This window comes from Schistocerca gregaria, chromosome 1 (genome assembly GCF_023897955.1).
Source record: "Schistocerca gregaria isolate iqSchGreg1 chromosome 1, iqSchGreg1.2, whole genome shotgun sequence".
Taxonomy (NCBI): domain Eukaryota; kingdom Metazoa; phylum Arthropoda; class Insecta; order Orthoptera; family Acrididae; genus Schistocerca; species Schistocerca gregaria.
The window spans coordinates 645373746-645396344 of record NC_064920.1 but is presented as its reverse complement, the minus strand read 5'-3'; the positions used below and the strand labels follow the sequence as shown (position 1 = coordinate 645396344).

Sequence of the window (22599 nt, the reverse complement as noted above, 5' to 3'; positions counted from 1 at the left end):
CTGCACTATCTCAACTACATAGGTCTGCGAGGAAAGTATATGCAAAACTGTTAAGAGCACTTTATGAATACCATTCTGCCTTTTATTATATTCCAGAATCTTTATGCACTTTTTTTTCAGAGACAGAAGTCAATGTAACACATTTTTATAGAGGGAAAAACTTAGGATGTGCATAAACTATAGGCTTTCAGTAGAATGTAACAATATTATGAAAAAGATAGTAGCTACTCACCATACAGCGGAGATGATGAGTTGCAGAAAGGCACATCCTTTTCATAATATTGTTGCATTCCATCCTGCATTTTCCACTGTCTGATTTTTCCTGAAGGCTTTCAGTAGATTGTTATACATTAAATGCAAAGTTCAGACAAAATTGTTTCCAGAGTGTAATTTGTGTCAACTACATTCTACTAGCCAAAAGTAACTTACTTGTAGAAGGGAGACCCACATGGACAGAGAAACAAGTCTCTTAACCTGGTCTCGTATAAGTGCTACCTCCATACTATTAAAACAGTGATTGAGGAAAAGTAAAAGAGCTGTCTGTTCACGAAGACTCGTTGCTACATTTTCCATTATGCATGCCTCTAACACTTGCTGGAAAAATCCTGAGAAGTGATCAGGTCTCTTGCAGAAGGGCTGTGAACAAAATATCACATTATTTCAAGAACGTAAAAATAAAACAAAGTAATGTAAATTTAATCAAAATTCAGTGCAAGGTTCAAAATGACTGGACTAACAGAAGTTAAAGCAGGAAATATATTTCATACAGGGTGCTAAAAAGAAGTTTAAACACTTAATTATTCTTAAAATTAAGTAAATTGATTTTTTAGATATACCTGTTTACAAATTATCAGTTATCAAACTCAATTCTATAAAAAAAGTACTTTTGCAGATAGAGTAGTATTATCATATCTATACCTCACAAGGGAAGATCCCCATTGCAACCCCCCCCCCCCCCCCTCCCCCAGTGATAAGATGGCCCAGTGTATAGCCTGTCAAAAACTGAACATGGATAAAGCATGAAAACAGGGAGGTGTACCAAACAGTGAAAAAAGAAGGAAAATAGAAAGCCAAGACGTCGTGGTTGTGTGGTCATGGTATTGGACCTGTGAAAGGGGAGATCCATGTTCAATTCTCCCTCGTGCCCCCCCCCCCCCCCCCCTTTCTTTTTTCACAAAATTATGAATAGTCTGGCTAGGCACTGATGTGTCTGTTTGTTGTGTTCAAATCAAGTCTGTGTTGTGGAGTAAAGCCCATCTGGAACAGCGAGGTGTAAGGAAGGAACCTCCAGATGTGCTTTCCACTGTGCTCTAAGATGTATCTCTGCATTTCAGATCAGTTATGCTTTCAGAGTAAGGACACACAAAAGCCAATTCACAAATGTGTTACATTACTTAAAGAACTTTTTTGGTGGCAGAAGAAGAAGAATTAAACTATATGTAAATTGAAGATGGAGAAAGGGGGGGAGGGGGGGGGGGGGGAATACTGATGTAACTGCATTGGGACATTACTTGGAATCAGCAGTGGTGTATGAAAATGTGTACCAGACCGAGATTTGAATCCAACATTTCCTGCTTACTAAGCAGGACATGTCTGAAAGAACAGACACCACACATTCATGTAACTGATTTGCCTAGATGGGCAATGGATCCACCTTCTTCAGTGCTGATGCACCAGTATGTCTGATCTCCTGCTGGCGTCTCTGACTAGTGAGCATGGAGGAAATGGACAGGGACTGTGGATAGGTGGCACTCGGTGGGCGTAGTGTGTCCCTGATGGTGCAGTGGTTAACGAACCTGCCTAGTAAGCAGGTGATTTTGGGTTCGAATCCCAGTCCAGTACATGTTTTTATTCCTCGTCGCTGATTCCACATAATGTCCCTGTGCAGCTGACATCAGTAATTCCATCCCTTCCCTAATCCCCCCCTCCTTTTCCACCTTCAGTTTATATAAAATGTATCACAGCTGTGGATTCCACATGGTGTCTGTTCTTTAAGACATGTCCGAAAGTACAGACACCACACATTCAAAAAAATAATTGAATCACTTGACATTTCTAAAAACCATGTTTTGCACTGCTTCAGAAAGAACAGCCATATGACTGCTATTAATGCTAGCGCAGTGTGAGAAACCCTACTACTGCTACAGATCTGCATGGATACATATCAGCACATAGCCACAGTAATGATGACTTTGCATATACAAGAACACACAGATGCAGATAATTGCAGGCACATTTGTGGATATCTGCAGTTATAATAATTTAATAGTTAAAAGACAGGCCAATGTTGTTACATGATTTTTGTAAAATTGTATTACTTGTCATCAACTAACATGATTGCATGGAGAAGAACTGCACATATGCTGTAATGGTAACTGAAAACACGCAGTTCACACGTATTATTGACATGTTTGCAAAGTCATGGTGCAGCAGGAGTCTTTTCTATTGTTTGTGCTTGGCTGCAAGAGCTTTAGCTGATTTGGGATGGAGTACCACCATACTGGTTTGAATGTGCTGTAGAAGGACAGATGTGTTGGTATAGTCTTGTCATTTTATAATCACAGCTTGTGGAAGATTGGAACATAGGAAACTAGCCATTTATTACTAATGCTTTGCGTAAACTCTGGCGCCTTAGAACTGTAATTTATTTTCAGTATTAAAAGCAACTTAACAGTACTCATTCCGCGTCTGTGTAGAATTCGGCTAAATACTTTTGAAACTGTAGGTCTGAAACACAGCAGTCTTGGTAAGTGAAGAGGAGAGAAAACTGTGGGAGAAAAAAATGGAAGCAACTGAAATGTGAGTCTTAAGATGGAATATGAATCAATAAAGTGAACACATAGAGTACAAAAAAGAAGGTCAGTGGGACATCAGCTACGGCAGTAAAGGACGAATAACTTGGCAGTGGAAAGAGCCGTGAAGGAGAAGAATAGCAGGGGATAAAAAAGATTAGAGTATGAAAAACAGATCCTTGCACTTACTAGACCTAGTAGGTTTGTATCTATCATAAGGTTAGCAGAAAAAAGAGAGGGAGGGAGGGGGGGGGGGGGGGGGAGAGAGAGAGAGAGAGAGAGAGAGAGAGAGAGAATTCATAAGCATCAGCTAATTCGTATATATCATTAACCTGCATATTTGTTGTCAGATTTCCTTGCTCCTTTGTCTCAGGCACTACCAAAGTGAAGAAATACTTAAGACATGATGCACACCCACCTGACACAAGAACAAGCTACATTCGGAAGATGCAAAATAGTCTGAAGTCCTGGAACATTTCAGAATGAACAAAACTTCAAAACTAATGTTCTATGTCCTGACTTTCCATTCAATATTTATGTTAAAGAGTATTTAATAGTACACAATGCAACACTTGTCACCATGAGAAGTGTAGCACACTGATGTGATTAACATTATGGTGAATTAATATGTACATGCCCAACTATTTGACTAACATTTGACAAAATGCAACATGTGGCTATTTGTATCACACCTTCATTTAACTTTGAAATGGCACATTAATGTTCTGCAGAAGGCAGAAGTTCTGAAAAAATTTAATTCAGTAATTATGACAATGTTATAATTCATTGAATGTATTGAAAAAATGGCATTCTTTGTTGTACTAAAATATGTTCATGATTGGCGCAGATTGTTTTGGGGGAGGAGACCAGACAGCGAGGTCATCGGTCTCATCGGATTAGGGAAGGAAGTTGGCCGTGCCCTTTCGAAGGAACCATCCCGGCATTTGCCTGGAGCGATTTAGGGAAATCACGGAGAACCTAAATCAGGATGTCCGGACGCGGGATTGAACCATAGTCCTCTCGAATGCGAGTCCAGTGTGCTAACGACTGCGCCACCTCGCACGGTGTTCATGATTGGCCTCTGCAGTCTTATGTTATGAGACACAAATTATGTGAGCTATTCGTAAACTGTTAATAAACAGATACAAAATTTCTTTCTTTCCAACAAAAGCCCTTAAACACAAACAAGGAACTTCAATTATTTGTGCCACTCTTAGATGCAGAAAAAAATAGTTTAAAATTGATAGGACTAACAGTGAAATAGGTCCAACATTAATTTGCAACAAATTACCAAAGCCGCATGCAGATTTAGACACCATTTCTCTTATCCACACATGCCTCTAGCTACTGCTTTTAAAGCAAGTAATTTCCAAGAAAATATTGTGTTTCAGACATGTAGTCTTATTACACACTTTTATTGGTGTAATACATCATGACGTAGCTTTTATTTTAGAAAATGATCAGCAAATTCTATCCATTTAAGACATCAATTACACCAATAAGTGTAGTTGTAACTCACCTGCCAAGCGGGTACTCTTTCACGGAACTTTTCATTTACCATGACAACAATTGACATCATATGCGCATGAGATGCATGTCCTGTTTTATAGTTTGGCCACAGATAGTTTTCCAAGTACTGGCTGAACTCTAGCATCATGATTCGCCGTATTGCAAAACTGTAGAATCCACAAATCAAAATTAATACAAAAGTTAAAATTTAATACAAAATCAAAATAACTTCATTACAATCTGTAAGTGAAAATTGGGCTATTACATAAGAAAAAAAATTGTCAAAAATAAACAGTAAATCTCAAACCTTTGAACTGAAGCTTCTTTAAGGTAGTGTTAACAGAAATTTTTTAAAAAAGCAGCAAATAGGCTGTGGAAAAGGGAAACAACTGGATAACTAATTTATCAAAAATAGCTCTGAGCACTATGGTACTTAACTTCTGAGGTCATCAGTCCCCTGGAACTTACAACTACCTAAATCTAACTAACCTAAGGACATCACACACATCCATGCCCGAGGCAGGATTCGAACCTGCAACCGTAACGGTCACACAGTTTGAGACTGTAGCACCTAGAACCGCTCGGCCACCCCAGCCGGCAACTAATTTATCACCTAAATTTTCAAGTCACAAACAGCGCACAATGCAACAGATACGATACAAACTGAGAAAGTAGTGATAAGCAGAAAAATATTATCAATATTTGAAGAATCGTCTTCTAAGAATGGTAAGATTTTAAACCTCAGTTGTCATACACACAAAACACTTTGCCAAAAAATACATAAAGTAAGAAAAAAAGCCTATAGCTGATAGACTGAACAAGAAATTGAAGAAATGTAGGTTGAAATCTACACAGTTAACAAATCAGGAAGGAAGAATAGGGTTCAGCATTCCATCAATTATGAGGTAATTACAGAGAGCACAAGTAGTAGTCCTTTTGAAAGGAAACACACCAGCATCAACCTTAAATGATTTACAAAAACAACAGTAAACATAAATCTGGACAGCTAAATGGGGAGTTAAACTGCTATCCTCCCAAATGTAAGTATAATGTCTCAACCATCACACTACAATACATACAAGAATCAAAGTATATAATCTACTGCCGTCCGATGGTTAAACATGACAGAGAGCTTCCTGACTGCCTGTACTAACACCATTTCTTCAAGCTGGTGACATGATTGAGTTAACTGAGTCCTTCAGAAAACATTAGATTAGATTAGATTTACTCTCATTCCAACTGATTCGTAGTGAGGTGGTCCTCCAGGATGTAAAACAATAATACATGACAAATATTTACAACTGAAACAAATAAGCTAATGTACCTTCCACAGGTCCCAAGTGGAATGATCGTCACTTTTTTTTAATGAATGCATTATGGAAAAATCATTACATTAATGCACTGAATATAAAATAAAAAAGTTTTTTTTATTTATAAGGTAATAAACATGTAATAGAGCTACTACAATACTAATAATGAACACATTACTGCACTGAAATGGTGCAGAAGTTACACACACACACACACACACACACACACACACACACACATATACACAAATCAGTTGGTTCTACTGAGAAATTCATCAATGGAGTCGAAGGAGTTGGCCACCAATAAATCCTTTAGGCTTCTCTTACACGGAATTTCATTGGTTTTTAAGCTTTTTATGGCTGCTGGCAAGTTATTGGAAATGTGTGTTCCTGAATAATGCACATCTTTTTGCCCAAGTGTAAGTGACTTTAAATCCTTGTGAAGATTATTCTTATTTCTAGTATTGATTCCATGAATTGAGCTGTTGGTTTCAAAAGGTGATATATTTTTAATGACAAATTTCATTAAGGAATAAATATATTGGGAAGCAGTAGTTAGTATCTCTAGATCGCTGAACAGGCTTCTGCAGGATGTTCTTGAGTTCACACCACATATAACTCTTACTGCACGTTTTTGTGCCCAGAAAACTTTAGCTTGGCTTGATGAATTAACCACAAAAATAATCCCATTTGACATTATGGAATGAAAGTAAGCTTTTTCATTTTTATATCCCCTATGTCTGACACAATTCGCATTGCAAATAGAGATTTGTTAAGAAGCTTCAGCAGTTCTGTGGTGTGATCCTCCCAGTTGAATTTATTATCAAGCTGTAATCCCAAGAATTTAACACTGTCCACTTCTTCTATCTGCTTGTCATCGCATGTTAGGCATATACTAGTGGGACACCCCTTACAAGTTCTGAACTGCATGTAGAGAGTTTTTTCAAAGTTTAGTGACAAAGAATTGGCTAGGAACCAGTGATTAATGTTCACAAATATTTTATTAGCCAATCTTATTAAGACTACACTTGATTTGATATTTATTGCAATGTTTGTATCATCGGCAAACAAAACAAACTTGGCATCTGGTAATGTTACTGATGAAAGGTCATTGATATACACGAGAAAAGTAAGGGCTTTAAAATGGAACCTTGTGGGGACCCCACATGTAATTAGTTCCCAGTTGCGTGATGCCTGATAGCTTAAAACACATCTCTTTCCTAATAACATCCTTTGTTTCCTGCCAGAGATATAAGACTTGAACCATTTTGCAGCATTTCCTGTTACACCATAATATTCTAATTTACTTAAAAGGATATTGTGATTTACACAGTCAAATGCCTTTGACAGATCACAAAATACACCAGTTGTCTGGAATTTTTTGTCTAATGAGTTAAGCACATTTTCACTGTAAGTGTAGATAGCCTACTCATTATCAAAACCCTTTAGAAATCCAGACTGCGACTTTGACAATATGTTACAATATTTGTGATAAAATTATTATAAAGCCGATTGTACATCACCTTTTCTAAAATTTTTGAAATTGCCGGCAAAAGTGAAATTGGATGGAAATTTGGTGCCATTTCTTTATCTCCCTTCTTAAACAGTGACTTAGCTTCAGCATATTTCAACCACTCAGGAAATATTCCACTGATAAACGACTGGTTACACAGATAGTTTAATATGTTACTTATCTTAGAATCACATTCTTTAATTAACTTTGTTGATATTTCATCATACCCACTAGATGTTTTTGATTTTAGAGATTTTATGGTGGACATTATTTCTGTTGGTACAGTTATTGAAAGTTGCTTGAAATGTCTGGTCTGAGGTATTCCATAGCAGCATCTACAGAACCTAACAACACCATCTTTTCAGTAACAGTTATAAAATGTTTGTTAAAAAGTTCTGTAACACTACACACATCTGTCACCAATGTATCATTTACTTTTAATGCTACTTGTCCCTCTTCATGTCTGGTTCTACCAGTCTCCTCCTTCACTATTTCCCATATTGTCTTTATTTTGTTATCTGATATGACTATCTTTTCCTTGTAACATATTTGCTTTGATGTTCATATTACAGTATTTAATATTTTGCAGTATTTCTTGTAACATGCTATAAGCATCAACATCAGGACTGTTTTGGATTGACAGATACAGTTTTTGTTTTACAAGATACCCCTAATTCCTTGAGTAAACCATGGCTTCTTTGTAGACTGTGCTCTAACCTTGGTTAGTTTTGAGGGAAAACAGTGAGCACTTTATTAGCAAAAGTTTTATATTTTTCATTCATGCCATGAGCACTGTAAACATCACTCCAGTGAATGTCTCTGAGGAGTGTCTTAAAATAATCAATTTTTGGCTTATTGATTACCCTCTTGAGCTCAGATTTAACAGATTTTATATCCTGCTCAGTATTAACATTTAACAGAAGGAACTGCATGTCACGGACTCAGAGGCCATTGACTATTGGTTTTGTAATATAATTTTGTTCACTGGACTTTTCTATAAAGATATTATCAATGGCTGTTTGTGAGAAATTGGCTACCTAGGAACTTTACAGCGGTAATTAAGTTGAATGATAGTGTTACTAACTCAAACAAGTCTTATTGGGAGAGTCTTTAATGAAATCTATATTGAAATCACCAGGAACCACTACTTCTTTGTTTTTAGGTGTTAAATGGGCCAGTACAGCTTCAAGATAGTTTATGAACAGATTAAAAATACCTGCAGGTGCTCAATATACAATTAATATTATGAAGGATTTTTTGTGAAATTATGCTTCTGTTGTACATGCTTCCATATGCTGTTCTAGGCAAAATTTATGAATGTCTATGTTCTTAAATTTATGACAGTTCCTGATGAATGTGGCAACTCCTCCTTTCTCCATTTCTGCTCTACAAAAGTGAGATGCTAACCTAAATCCTGCAACACTTACAAGTTCTATACCAGTGGTCACATGATATTCAGAGAGGCAGATTATGTCAGCTGGGTTTGAAGACTAATTCATCTATGCAGATAATGAATTCATTAATTTTATTTCTTAGTCCTCGAATATTTTGATGCAATAAAGATAGCTGACATTTCACATTGACTGAGTTAAAAAGGGTAGAATTGAAATATCTGCTGACTGTTGAAAATTCTTTACCAATAGCTGTTTAGGCTGATGTAATAAGCTAGAATTATGTTTTTTGGTTTCATTCTCAAACTGAAGGTTTGTCTCAGTCCTAACCTCTCTTAAAATTTGGTTTCTTTCTGTCCTCCCTACCCTAAAAAAGGGTCTTTTCTGAACCCTATAACCACTGGTATTTTATCACTCATGGCAGTGCCTCCCCCCTTTAACTTTCCTGCTATTTTCCCAGCCAGTTTACCCTTCCGTTTCCTGTTGAGGTGAAGGCCAGGCCTAGTATAATCCTAACTATTAAGAAAATCAACAGGAACCACACCAATGTCTGATCCTGCACCCAACATAAGCAGCCGTTCCAACTCCAAATAAACTATCTTGACAGAAGAGTTCAAATGAAGGTCAGTCATGGTGCCCAAGAACAGATACAAACTCAACACTAGTATGTTTTGATGCTGATGCAATCTTTGCCATGTCACACTCTATACTGTACCCAGGATCTCTGTCAATACTATTACCTGCCCCACCCCCTACTGTACCCAGGATCTCTGTCAATACTATTACCTGCCCCATACACTATAATCACGGTGTCTCCTTAGTGAAATATTTGCAAAGTGAACCTAAATCTTCTGTCACCTGCTCCAGTTCAGCACTAGGTTTAACAAAAATTGGTAACCTGGTATTCTGATCCTAGTTCGTCCTGCAAAAGTTGGCCAACACCTCTTCCATGGGAGCTACCTAACAACAACACTTTCTTTCTCTTTACTTATTTCCCTACATCCTTACTTTTCAATTTGCTGCTGAAAGTTTGTTGTGGCCTGTCCACATCTGCAACTGCTTGAGGCTCACCAGCTTCTAACTGAAGCAACAGGTCAAATCTATTTTCCACATTCACCACGAAGCTGTCAGACAAAGATCTAGGCTGCCAACATGCCAAATGCCAGCCAATGACGTGAAAGCACAGTGATCAATAGTGGACTGTTACCAGTCAGTGTTATTTTAAAGGTTTCTATTATTCATTATTCTAATGATCAGATCTAGAAAGTTTATGCTGTCATCTACTTGGTGCTCAACTGTGAACTTCATATTTTCATGGAAGCTGTTGAACCAGTGGTTAAACACAACAAATGGAGTTCACAAGTCGGACATAGCTGAGTATTGCCTAGAAAATGGTCATAAAACACAACATGAAAAGATGAGAGGCTTGGCTCCTGCATCAACCAATGGAATTCCGTTATAAGGGAGGTGGCTGATATTATAACAAACAGCAGCAATTTTAACAGAAACAAGGACAATGACGCCACTACTGAGAATAGGATGGTTGGTTGGTTGGTTGGTTGGTTGGTTGGTTTAGAGATTAAAGCAACTAAACTGCACTGTTATCAGTCCCTTTTTCTTTAATCACACAGCTCTCACATTAAAACTACATCCCAAAGGATGACACATTGCTTGAAATATGGAGAAGGAAGAAAATGGTTTAAACTATGTGTGTGAGCACACTGAAATAGAAAACAAAAGTATCAAGCCAAAATTATAAACATTACTGAAAAGTAAAAAATTGGTAAAATATAGCAGGTAGCTCTAGCCAGCTAATTGCAAGAATAGAAAAGGATGAGCCAGCCACTCTGCAACAAACTAAAATCCCCAGCCTAAAAACAAAGGCAAGAGAAACACAAATGATGAACACCACATCTAACAGACAGCACCAGGGGGAGTGAGGAAGAGTTAAAATGCAGGTAGGATGAGGGCCTGAAAGATGAGGCCAAGCTGTCCACACTTAAATACAATGATGAAAACCCAGTTCATGGATAAAACTTAAAACTGTGTTAGCTGTTCAGGCACTGTCACCTAAAAGCAAAGGGAGCATGACAGAGACATTAAAAGTCTACTGCAGGGCAGCTACATTTGGAAAGTCTAACAAGATGTAGACCACAGTCAAGTGAGAACCACAGACATATTGGGGTGGGTCCTCGTGATGTAGGAGCTGACCGTGAGTCAGCCAAGGATAGCCAATGTAGAGTCAGCAAAGGACAATGGAGTCTTGCGAGAGGCTTGCATGGAGGACCTCACATATTCGTCGTCTCCTTTACCAAATGTAACTTATTCAGAAAAGCCAGGGAGCGCCATTCTGTATTCCAGAGCCCTAAAACCTTGAAGCATAATACCAACTGAAGATCAGATTCCGATGTGCCGCCAATCTCCAGACTCGGTTTACGAGTAGCCCCTTTGGCTAATCTATCAGCAAGTTCATTTCCCATCATCCTGACGCGTCCCACGGTGCACATGAAGACCACTGACCGCCCTCGTTCGAGGACATAAATTTACTCTTGGATGGCCATTACCAAAGAATGGTGAGGATGGCACTGATCAAGAGCTTGTAAGGCGCTCAAGGAGTCACTACAAATGAGGAAGCACTCCCCAGCACAGACAGATATGCTTGAGAGTGCAAGAGATGGCTACCAGATCTGCAGTGAAAACACTGGAGCCATCTGGTGACGAGCATTATTTAGTGTGTCTTGCGAGCACAAGTGAACCCAACATTACCACCAACCATAGAGATATCCATGTAAACTAACTCTGAACCCTGGGAAGCATCAAGAATAGACATAAAAATGCAGCAGAGAGCCAAAGGATGAACTGAGTCGTTTGGGACTTGTAATAGGTCCAACTCAAGCTGTGGTCAAGGTATACACCATGGAGGTGTACATGAGTGGACCTGAAGGAGAGGTGGTAGAGGGAAAGACTCGAGTTCAGTGAGAAGGGACCAGACACGGACTGCAACTGTATTCTCCGATCTGGGCACCAACTGCAGGAGGTGGTTGCCATGTTAGAGAAAATGAGACAGTAATTTTGGGCATTTAGACTAAATCCGAATGTGCGCAGTATAATTGGTAAGCAATTGTTGTCACATGATCTGCTATGGAGGAACCCTAGCTTCCACAGTAGGCTGTTTACAGGGCTTGTTCAGAAAGCTCCTGCTGCAAGTCAAACTCCACAGTGGTGTGTAGCATACAGCATCCGCAATGCTGAGGGTGATGCTGAACCATACACCAGGCACCTATGATCAAGACAGGACTGTACAAGGGCTTTGTACAGCTGCAACAGTGCAGGAAAATCTGTACCCCGGTCAGTGTGTCTTAGGCTTCAAAGAATGTTAAGGTGCTATCAGCACTTTTGCTTAAGCTGACCAAGATGGGGAAACCATGTTAAGCAAACATCAAAAACCAGTGCTAAAAAGTGATGAGTGCGCTACATTAAGGAAGAAGATGCTCATCAAGATAAAGTTGTGGGTGTGGATGAACCATACAACAGTAACAGAAGTGCATGACACAAGTCTTGGAGGCTGAAAGCTGAAAGCCGTGGATGAGGGCCCATGACTGAGCATTTCATATGGCTCTTTGCAGTTGATGTTCAGCCACACCAATATTAGATGAGCAAAAGGAAAGGCAACTGTCGTCAGCAAGTAAGAAGGCTCATACTGAGGGCCGCACAGCTACTACAAGAGCATTCATGGCCACAAGAAAGAGTGAGACACTCAGTAAAGAGCCCTGAGCCCTGTGTGACCCTGTTCTCTTGCATATGGGAGGAACTGTGTGAAATACCAGCTTGAAGTCTGAAGGTGCAGAGCGACAAAAAGTTCTGCATAAGAATTGGGAGTGGGCCCCACAGCCCCACTCGTGTAATGTAACGAGGACGTGGTGTCGCCAAGTGGTGTCACAGCCTTCTGTCAAGTCAAAAAAGATGTCAATGACGTGATGATGGCAGGAAAAGGCCTTTCGGATGGCAGACTCCACGTATACCAAGTTGTCAGTGGTGAAGTGACCTTGGCAAAAACCATCCTGAGACAGAGCCTGAAGGCTCCAAGACTCAACAATATCTAGTGGGGTCTTACCAGATTTTAGCACTGGATGCAGTCTGGCCGAAGGGTTGTGTCAGGACAGTCTGCAGGAGCACTGAGAGGTTCCCACTCACTTAATGGAGTATTATATGGTTCTGGGTAGCTTGTAGTAAAAGATAGGTGTTGTCGTTCCATTTGCTGTTTGAGTGTATGGAAGGCGTGGTGGTAATTCTCAGATGCAGAGGTTCGAGTGTAATACTCAGCAAAATGCTCCATTCATGGAAATCCTAGGTATACCTGCAGGGGTCTGATATCCATAAAGGCACCTGTCTTAGTCCAAACCTGGGAAGGAGAGATTCCTGCTCCATGTGGAGACATACCGTTCCCAACACTCATTCTTCCATCATTTGATTAGTTGACAGACCTGGGCCCAGAGTTATTTGAAGGCAATGAGGTGTTCCAATGATGGGTGCGCTTATGATGCTGTAGGGACTGCCTACGACCTCTAATGGCTGCAGTGATTTCCGGAGACCATCAAGGCACTGTCTTCCACTGGGTACAATCTGAGGAACAAGTGTTTGCCAATTCAGCTGCAGAAACAATGGTTGTAGTAACATTCTGTATCCCACATCAACACTGCCATGCAATGAAGATCCAACAGTCATAACAGTGTGAAAGCATCCGAGTCAGCCTTGGTGAGAGCCCATTTGGGCAAATGTCCAGGTGAGGGACGTTGGGGGAGGGACAGGGAGAATGGAAAGGGTCAATACCACACAAGTCGTCATGAACTCAACAATGGATATGTGGTAGAAGGCCACAACTGCAAACTGAGAGATCAGTGGCTGAGCATGTGCTATGTACCACAATGAAATGAGTAGGGACATCTGTATTTAAGAAACAAAGCTTGAGTTGAGTAAGTAGATTCTCAAAGTCTTTATCACAGCCAGTAATCGTGGTTCCATCCCACTGAGTTATTGGCACTGATATCACCCAAAAGTAAGAAATGTGCAGGGAGATGAGAAATTAGTGCAGCCGATACATTTTATGATACTTCACTATTTGGAGGCATGTAGTCATTGCAAATGGTAATTTGCTGTGTTGTCCCCGCCCTGACAGCTTCAGGCTCTAAAGTTGTTTGAAGGGGCACAGCTTCACTATAGACAGAGGTAAGGACATGTGTAAATACTCCACATGACATCATGTTACAGTCATTAAGATTTTTGTAATACCCCCAATATGTACAAAGAGTGAGGGTCCACATTGCTGGAAACCAGGTTTTCTGAAGGCCAACATGGACATGGACGTGGACATTTTTGTATGGGCACACAACAGCAAGGTTTTTAGCACCTGTGCGAAAATGGATTGAGATGAGTGTCAGTAAAATATACAAAACAAGAAGACAAAACAGCAAGTAAAACACAGGTAACAAAAGTTAAAAAACTGTGTATGTATTTGCACAGAAGCATGGAATGAAGTATTGCGTCAGTAGTAAAACATTAATGACACAGGAAGAAAGTGGTATAAGGAGCTAAAACAATATAGCAGATGGACATTGCTGGCTGACAACAAGTATAAAAATGGAGAAGCCAGACACTCTGCAACACACTAAAACCTCCAGCCTAAAAGTTTAGGCCATACTCCAGACATATCACAAAACTTAAAAACCTTCATCACAGTTTTCTCATCATCACCTAAAATAGAAGGCAGATCCCCACCAGTAGTTGCTTCTGCCCTTGCATCATGATACAAAATGCACTCCGTTAAAATATGGCGCATAGAGATGTGCACGCCACAATCATCATAAAAAGGGGGTCCTCTAGCCGTAGTATAAAGCGATGTGTGAGAGTGCAGTGCCCAATAATAAGATGCATGAGAGTCATTTCATCTTGCCTGAGCAACTGGCAAGAGGAACGCCATGGCTGGGTTGTTGACTTCACCAAATGTCATCACTGCCAGCCATTCTTCATCAAAAAATTTCATGCAATTCCAGTGTAGTGCAGAAACGACAGCCTGCAAAGGAATAGGACAGTGTGCCACATCTTGTCCTCTGCAGGCCTCCTTGACAGCGCGATCAGTCTGTTCATTTTCCACACATCCCTACATGACGTGGCACCCAGCAGAATGACACATGCTTACCTGCTGCTGGAGCAAGTACTGTTGGTCTTATATCAGCCAGACCATTTCAGCTGGTTATAGGTTCTGTAACGATTGTAAGGAACTAGAGGTATCAGAGCAAATGAGAAACCGTTTGCCCCAAATACAAGATATCTGCTCCAGTGCCTTCAGAATTGCATGGAGCACCACTGAGGAAACGGTATATTCATCAGGCGAATCCTGATGGCATGGTCAGGGAACACAACAGAGCAGCCAAGGGAATTCCCTTGTTTCGAGCCATTAGTGTACACTACAGTGAAACCATGATGCATATCTAAAAGTGTAAAAACCTGAGACTGAAATCTAAAATCTGATGTATGATCTTTCTCAAAATGCATCAGGTCTAAAATAAGTCAAGCCTCCGGAGAAGCCAAGGTGGAAATCTGCTCCCACCATGATGTAAAACATAAAGATCAGCCATCTCTAGAAGGCAATCCCACGCACGAATCCCAGGACCTCGTTGCCTATTGCCGGTTACAAAAGAGTCTTTCCAGTGCAGGCTGAGCAATGGTAAGGTAGGCAGGTGTGTATTGTGCGGACATTGTTTTATACACCTGGCATACCATAAGTAGCTGTCGCCTGACATGAAGTGGCGGGTCACCAGCCTCTGCACAGAGGCTTGGTATGGGGTTTGTTCTGAATGCCCCAACCTAATCCCTTCATGGTGCACCACATACAACATCTTTACATAAGAAAGTCTCGCAGACTCATACACCATGCACCCATAATCGAGTCAAGATCGCACAAATGCCCTGTGAAAGCGGAGCAGACTAGTCCTGTCTGCTCCCCATGTACTGTGACTAAGACATTTTAAAATACTTAAAGCCTTAAATGACTATTTTTTTCAGGTCCTCAAGATGTGGTAACCATGTAAGCTTAGAGTAAAATATGAGGCCCAAAAACCTCACTGTGTCTTTAAAAGTGTCAACTCAAGAATGTTTAAAATGGAACGAGAACAGTTAAAAAGAAGATACACAGACTTCTCAGTGGGAAACTTAAAACCACTCTTCTGCACCCATTCATCCAAACTTCAAAAAGTTAGTTACAACTGATGTTTTGTCGTTGCGAGGCTTGAAGAAGAGCAAAACACAGAGAAGTCATCCACAAACAACGAATAGTGGACAAGAATTTTCACTACAGACGTAATGCTATTAATAGCTATGGCAAAGACAGTCACACTTAAAACACTACCTTGAGGAACACTGTTCTCCTGCTCAATATGATCAGGCAGAATGTCAATGACTTGGTTTTGAAAATATCGTGGCGAGAGGAAGGACTGAATAAAAATGGGAAGACAACCATGAAAACCCCCATTCGCGAAGAGGTTCCAGTGTAAGATGATTCCAGGTAGTATCATAGACCTTCTCAATGTCCAGTAAGATGATTCCAGGAAGTATCATAGGCCTTCTCGATGTCAAAAAATGTACCTAGAAAGTGATGCCAGCTTAGGAAAACCTGTTGTGTAGCTGCCTCAAGGAGGGAATGGTTATCAAAGGTGGAGTGATACTTCCTGAACCGATACTGAAAGCGACTAAGGAGTTGCCTGGATTCTAAGATCCAGACAAGGCAGCGGTTGACCATCTGCTCCAAGGTCTCCCCCATGCAGCTAGCAAGGGCAACACTACAGTAACTACTTGGGCATGTATGGTCTTTCCCAGGCTTTAAAAGAGGAATTAAATCTGCCTCACACCATAAGTCAGGAAAGTGACCTGATACCCAAATGGCATTAAAAAGTGTGAGGAGGATGTGTTTGTTTCGCTTTGTGACGTGCCGCAGAATACTGCAATGGAACCTGTCAAGACCAAGCGATGTGTAACAAGCCACCGACAAGGCAGAGTCCAGCTCCCACATGGAAATTGGGCAATTGTAATCTTCATCAAACATGGACCAGAAGTCCAAACTACACCTCTCATCAACTGCTCTAAGGTGCTGAAAACATGGATCATGACTGGCTGTTGCAGTAAATGTGGCAAAATACTTCACCATAGTCGGGGCAATGTTTGCAGATTGATTTGGAGAGTGCCATTCCCCATTACAGCAGCCATGGGGCACCTGCCTCCTTTCGCAGAAATTCCCATGATGGTCTCCCACAGAATGGAACTTTTGGTGAAACAATTAATGGTGTTCAGGAACTACTGCCATGACCACTTCTTGCTCTCTCAAATAATTTGGCAACATGTTGCCCTTGCCACCTCAAAGGCTGCAAGATTCTCTGCAGTTGGCTGGCACATCTGGTCCTCATTACAGAGTGACATTTGGCACTCTACCAAATGACAGATTGCCTCTTCTGTTGTGCCGTGGGCTGTGAAATGGATACTGCAGTGGTGTGGTGGATCATTTTTGTAATATGATCCACCCATGCCTCGACATTCACACAATGTTCGAAATGGGTCAATTGGCTATAAAGTGTCCAGTTAAGTCAACCGAGCACCCATCGCAGCCGTTTCCTTTTGTGTTCACCCCATCTGGCAGGTGAATCCAGATCGGGAAGTGATTCATATGCAAGTACTGGTGTGGTGGTGGATATCATACACTGGACAACGTCTGCGTCAAGACATAGACCTTAGAAACAGGTGTCTGTGCCATGGAAGCATGGCTTCAGCATAGGGGGACCTCTTGGTGACTTCTAGTTCCTGAATTTTTCATTCCTCCACAACAGCAGGGCAGTCTCGCCTCCAGAGCACTCCAAATCAGTTAACACAGTCTGTTGGAGATGGACAGTCAATCCCAGTTTCATGGGCTGCCTTTCCACATTTCCCACAGTTTGCTTCACCCCCCCTCAGCACTGAGTGACCAAAATGGTGGCATTTGTAGCACCACATTGGGTTAGATACAGAAGGCCTAACCCTAAGTCGGAGGAAACCTGCCGTGATTGGTCAAGCAAAGTCGGAGAATTAAAGGTCACAATGAATGTGGTGGTCTTCTCAGTTTCTCCATTATTCTTATGCATCCTCTGCTCTACATCCACTACCCCCTGTAATGTCCATTCCTGTTTAAGTTCGGCTATGTTGATATCCATAATGTCATGGCATGTGACCACACCCATGCTAGAGTTAAGGAGTTATGCAGTTCAACAATTACAGCATATTCATCCAATTTTTCGGTCTTCATAAGTAGTTCCACCTGCTTTGTCCCATTAGTCTCGACCAGTAGGGAACCACTCTGCAGCCACGTAATATACTTCAGGCTTCCAGCAAGTCCTTCTAGGCCCTTATGAATAAAGAAGGGGGACACTTTTTCAAATGCCCCCTCCTTCCTCTTAATGACCAAAAATACATTTTGATTTATGACTTCTTAAACCCTGTTACTATAATTCAATTGATACAGGTTACCAGGAGGGCTAGCCTCCCTCATTTTTTCGGAGAATTGGGTGTGGATACTCCCAGGTGGTACACCCTTCCCACTGTGAGGAGAAGAAAATGATTACGAAGGTTCCATCTTGGTCACACGAGCAGCTAGGGAAATAAGGGTCCACTCAGACAGAGCCCCACATGTCTGAGTAAGCCTTACACAACTGAGTTATGGCAGGTTCCCCAGAGGTTGCCCGCTAATGACTGTACCACGTCAACAGCCATGCATCTCATCAGTGCACAGCACACCTTGAGATTGAGAGATTGAGGTTTTTTTTTTTTAATAGAGGTTTTTACCATCCTAGCAATCTGGTCGGTCAAGCCAAGATCTCCATTCCCTGCAACACACAATGTTCCACTACCGTGCCATACAGTGGTCGTTGAAGCATGCCAAGGGTTTACGGTAACAGGAGACTGGCAGTGCTTACCAGTTCCTAGCTCAGGAACCCTGGGGTTGCAAAGGTCCATACTCAGCAACCGAATGCTGAGCCCCTGACAGCTGAAGCGCAACACAGAAAGGAGGTGTAATGCTTAAAGAGTTGTCATAGCTCAGCCAGGTGGGAGAAAAAACCACCGTAATTCCACTGGAAGGTCATGCTTTCCGTTGTCTGCGAAGGTATGAAGAGACCAAAGAAGCAGTTTAGCCTCAAGGTCACCTGCGGCCACCAGTTTAATGCTTGTATCTATCATCATCACTGCTGATGGTTCGGCAATATCTAAGTCCTTGAGGGATGTGAGAATCTCCACCTTATCGTCAGACACAGAACTGGTAGGAAGTGGTGGTATGGGGGGGGGAGGGGGGGGGGCAGTGGAGTTTCTTGTTTCTTACCACATTTCTTCTTTGTCTGTTTGCCCTCTTGCTTCTCTTTAGCGGCTTGCTGGGAGGGCTTCTCTGAAGAAGCTTCAGGTACACATGAAGAGTGTGAAGCAGGTGGCTCCTTCAGCCACTGTCTCGTGTCAACTTTTGCACATTGGAAGGCAGAGTCCCAAGGGACACTTTCCATGCGAGAGGAGCCAAAGAAGGCTGTAGCTTCTCCAGCTGGGCGGAGGGGACAGATGATCCTGGCATTTCGGGAGAGGGGCATTGCTCCTAAAGTAGATGCTTTGGGAGCAGCAGTAGAAGAAGTGTTCCCAACCATGAATGGAGGGGATGTAATCAAGCAGTAGGAGGCAGAGACAAGGAGTCCTCAGTCATCAGCAAGGGTCACGTTGTCGTAGTTACAGCATAGGAGGATGTCAATCAAAAGGGATTCAACCAGTCATATTTAATTTTATCCTCGAGGTAAGTCAGCCTGTTCAGGGTCTTGTATCCCAAAATTTTCCTCTCCTTCTGAAGAACTATGCATTCTAGCGAGCAGTGGGAGTAGTGCTCTCCACAGATGACACAGGAAGGTGGAGCAGATGAAGTATTTGGATGCAATGGTTGTCTGAAACCTTTACATGTGTCACTGGAATTGCACTGGGAAGACGTGCCCAAATTTCCAGCAATTAAAGCAACGCATTGGGGGTGGGATGTATGGCTTTACATCACATTGGTATACGATCATCTTGACTTTTTCCAGTAATGAATCACCCACAAAGGACAAGATGAAGGCACTTGTAGTAACCCTGTTATTTTTAGGTTTGCTATAGACCTGCCAGACGAAGTGAATATCCCATCAGTCTAAACTGAAGTGTAGCTCATCATTGGGCTGCAAAAGGATATCTCAACGAAAAAAAATCCTCTGGACCATGTTTAGGTTTTTATGGGGAGTGGCCAAAATGGGAATGTCACCTAGCTTGTCAAAGGCGAACAGTGCCTGTGACTGGGCTGAGGATGCTGTCTGAATCAGGACTGGCCCATTTCTTATTTTGGGCAGCACCATCACTTCTCCAAACTTATCCTCCAGCTTTTCAAACAGAAAGAGAAGCTTTGTAGCCAGAAAGTATTCACCATCTGTTCTGCTGGAAATGAAGTACTGCGTCAAATATGGCTCTCTTTTGTTCTGTAACTCTATGTTCCTCCCATGGTGTACCTAGGGAGGGGAACAATTTTGGGTTATACTACTTGGCAATGAAGTCTAGCCTTCCCTTCGTAGGGACTGCTGGGGCCATTCGGCCTCCAGCAAAAGAGGACTTGGTCTCCTTCACTGCAAGTCACCTGCTCTGAAGTCACCAATTCCAATCAGGGACTCTCCTCGTGGGTGCCACCCAGCCACAGTAAACACCACCTGGTGTGATGGCCACTGCTGGGAATCCTGATGACCCAAGAAGAGGGGCACCTATTTCTTAGCATATGTGGGGAGTTTGCAGCTCAGGCATCAGCAGTGCGATCCCTTTGTTGTCAGGCTGCTACAACCAAGAGGGTACATGAAAACCCATCCATGATAGGCTGGTTACTGTCGTGGATACCACGTGTGGGTGCAGAAGAGGACAGCAGACAACAAATGTAGACGATGCACCCAGTAAGGTGTCCTCACACAAATAACTGGATTACAGGTGGAGTTGCAGAGTCATGACAATAATAGGTCAGGAGGTCAAAGTGCCTGATGGATGCACCACATAAGGCATCCTTTCTCAAATGGCCCACACTTCTGAAAAATTTTGAAAATGTGGTGGTCAAATCAGAAAAGGGGACCATTAACTTACATGGCCAAAAAGGAGGAGACTATTTTTAGGCACCTCTTACAACAGGTAGAAATACCTTGGGTCTATTCTAATCCCCCAAACCACAGGGTGCATTGAGATGGAAACTCACCCTCACTCTATATAGTGTTCAAGAGACGATGACAAAGGGAATCTGCCAACATGTGTTTGAGCATTCGGTTATGGATGCGCTTTGGCATTGGCGCTGTATCAGGGCAATGGGCTAGGATACTGAAGAATTTCCACTTACTGAATAAAGCATTATATGGCTCCCAGTGGCATTTAGTGAAGGATAAGTGCATTCACTCCAACCACTGTTTGAGGATACGAAAAGCAGGTTGATAGTTCTCAGGCACAGAGACTCGAGCATAATGCAGAGAAAAATATTCAGTGAGTGTCTGGATCAGTGAAGGCAGCGAAAAAATCTGGATTGGTGGAGACAGTGCTGATCAATGAAATATGAGGTAGTGGTATCTGTAGGGGCATCTTATCTTCACCCAAACCTGGGAAAGAGGGTTATGGGGTGCAATGACTAAAATGTACTATTCCCAGAATTCTTGCTTCTCTCGTTTTATTAGGTGGTGGACCCATGCACACAGTCACTTAAAAGTAATGAGGTGCTCCATCGATGGATGCTGCTTATGGTGTTGGAGAGCCTGCCTGTGATCTCTAATTGCCTCAGAGATTTCTGTGGTCGACCGATGGCGGGGATCCTGCAGAATAGGGGATCATTAAGTCGGCTACCGACAGAATGGCTGCTGTCACACTGTGGATAGATGTGTCAATAACTCCTTGTCATGGGCAGCTAATAACGACAATGGAGGTGAAAATATTCCAGTTGGCACTGTTGAGAGTCCATCTAGGCAGGTGCTCAATGCTGAGGGAGAGACAGGGAGACTGGGAAGAGGTCACTACCACATGTCATTTTGGACTCATGGGTGGCCTTGAAAAGGAGACAGCATGTGCGCTGGAAATCCTATAGTCGAGCTCTGTGCAAGGGATTGGTAGGATGGGTAATATGGATGTTAGCGCTCTTGTTGCACTCTATTATTTTTATAAAAAGAAACAGCGTAGACATAGGAAGTATTGGGTGCATGCTGCATTACAAGACCAATTAAATTTATATAAGGCATAGTCCATATCAATTCAGTCTGGCCAGGAAAAAATCTTACCTTCATAGTCTCTGATGTTATTTAATTTAGCATATGTTAATATACAGGACTAAGTTATTATTGTTGTGGTCTTCAGTCCTGAGACTGGTATGATGCAGCTCTCCATGCTACTCTATCCTGTGCAAGCTTCTTCATCTCCCAGAACCTACTGCAGCCTACATCCTTCTGAATCTGCTTAGTGTATTCATCTCTTGGTCTCCCTCTACGATTTTTAAACCTCCACGCTGCCCTCCAATACTAAATTGGTGATCCCTCGATGTCTCAGAACATGTCCTACCAATTGATCTCTTTTTCTAGTCAAGTTGTGTCACAAGCTCCTCTTCTCCCCAAATCTATTCAATACCTCCTCATTACTTAAGTGATCTACCCATCGAATCTTCAACATTCTTCTGTAGCACCACATTTCAAAAGCTTCTATTCTCTTCTTGTCTAAACTATTTATCGTCCATGTTTCAGTTCCATACATGGCTACACTCCATACAAGTACTTTCAGAAATGACTTCCTGACACTTAAATCAATACTCGATGTTAACAAATTTCTCTTCTTCAAAAACGCTTTCCTTGCCATTGCCAGTCTACATTTTATATCCTCTCTACTTTGACCATCATCAGTTATTTTGCTCCCCAAATAGCAAAACTCCTTTACTACTTTAAGTGTCTCATTTTCTAATCTAATTCCCTTGGCATCACCCAACTTAATTCGACTACATTCCATTATCCTCG

General features: G+C 41.7%; 1 protein-coding gene across 2 annotated transcripts in view; it reads right to left on the bottom strand.

Moving 5' to 3' along the window:
• LOC126360933 (RNA helicase aquarius) overlaps positions 1-22599 on the bottom strand; it is a 320041-nt gene that overhangs the window by 278025 nt on the left and 19417 nt on the right. The window contains exons 3-4 of one of the 2 annotated variants that reach the window (XM_050007751.1): positions 4312-4468; positions 430-636 (exon numbers count right to left, since the gene is read on the bottom strand). In XM_050007751.1, coding sequence (XP_049863708.1) covers positions 430-636; positions 4312-4468 — 364 coding nt within the window. Of the gene's footprint in view, positions 1-232; positions 315-429; positions 637-4311; positions 4469-22599 lie in introns of those variants that run through there. The other variant, XM_050007752.1, reaches the window with a different exon arrangement.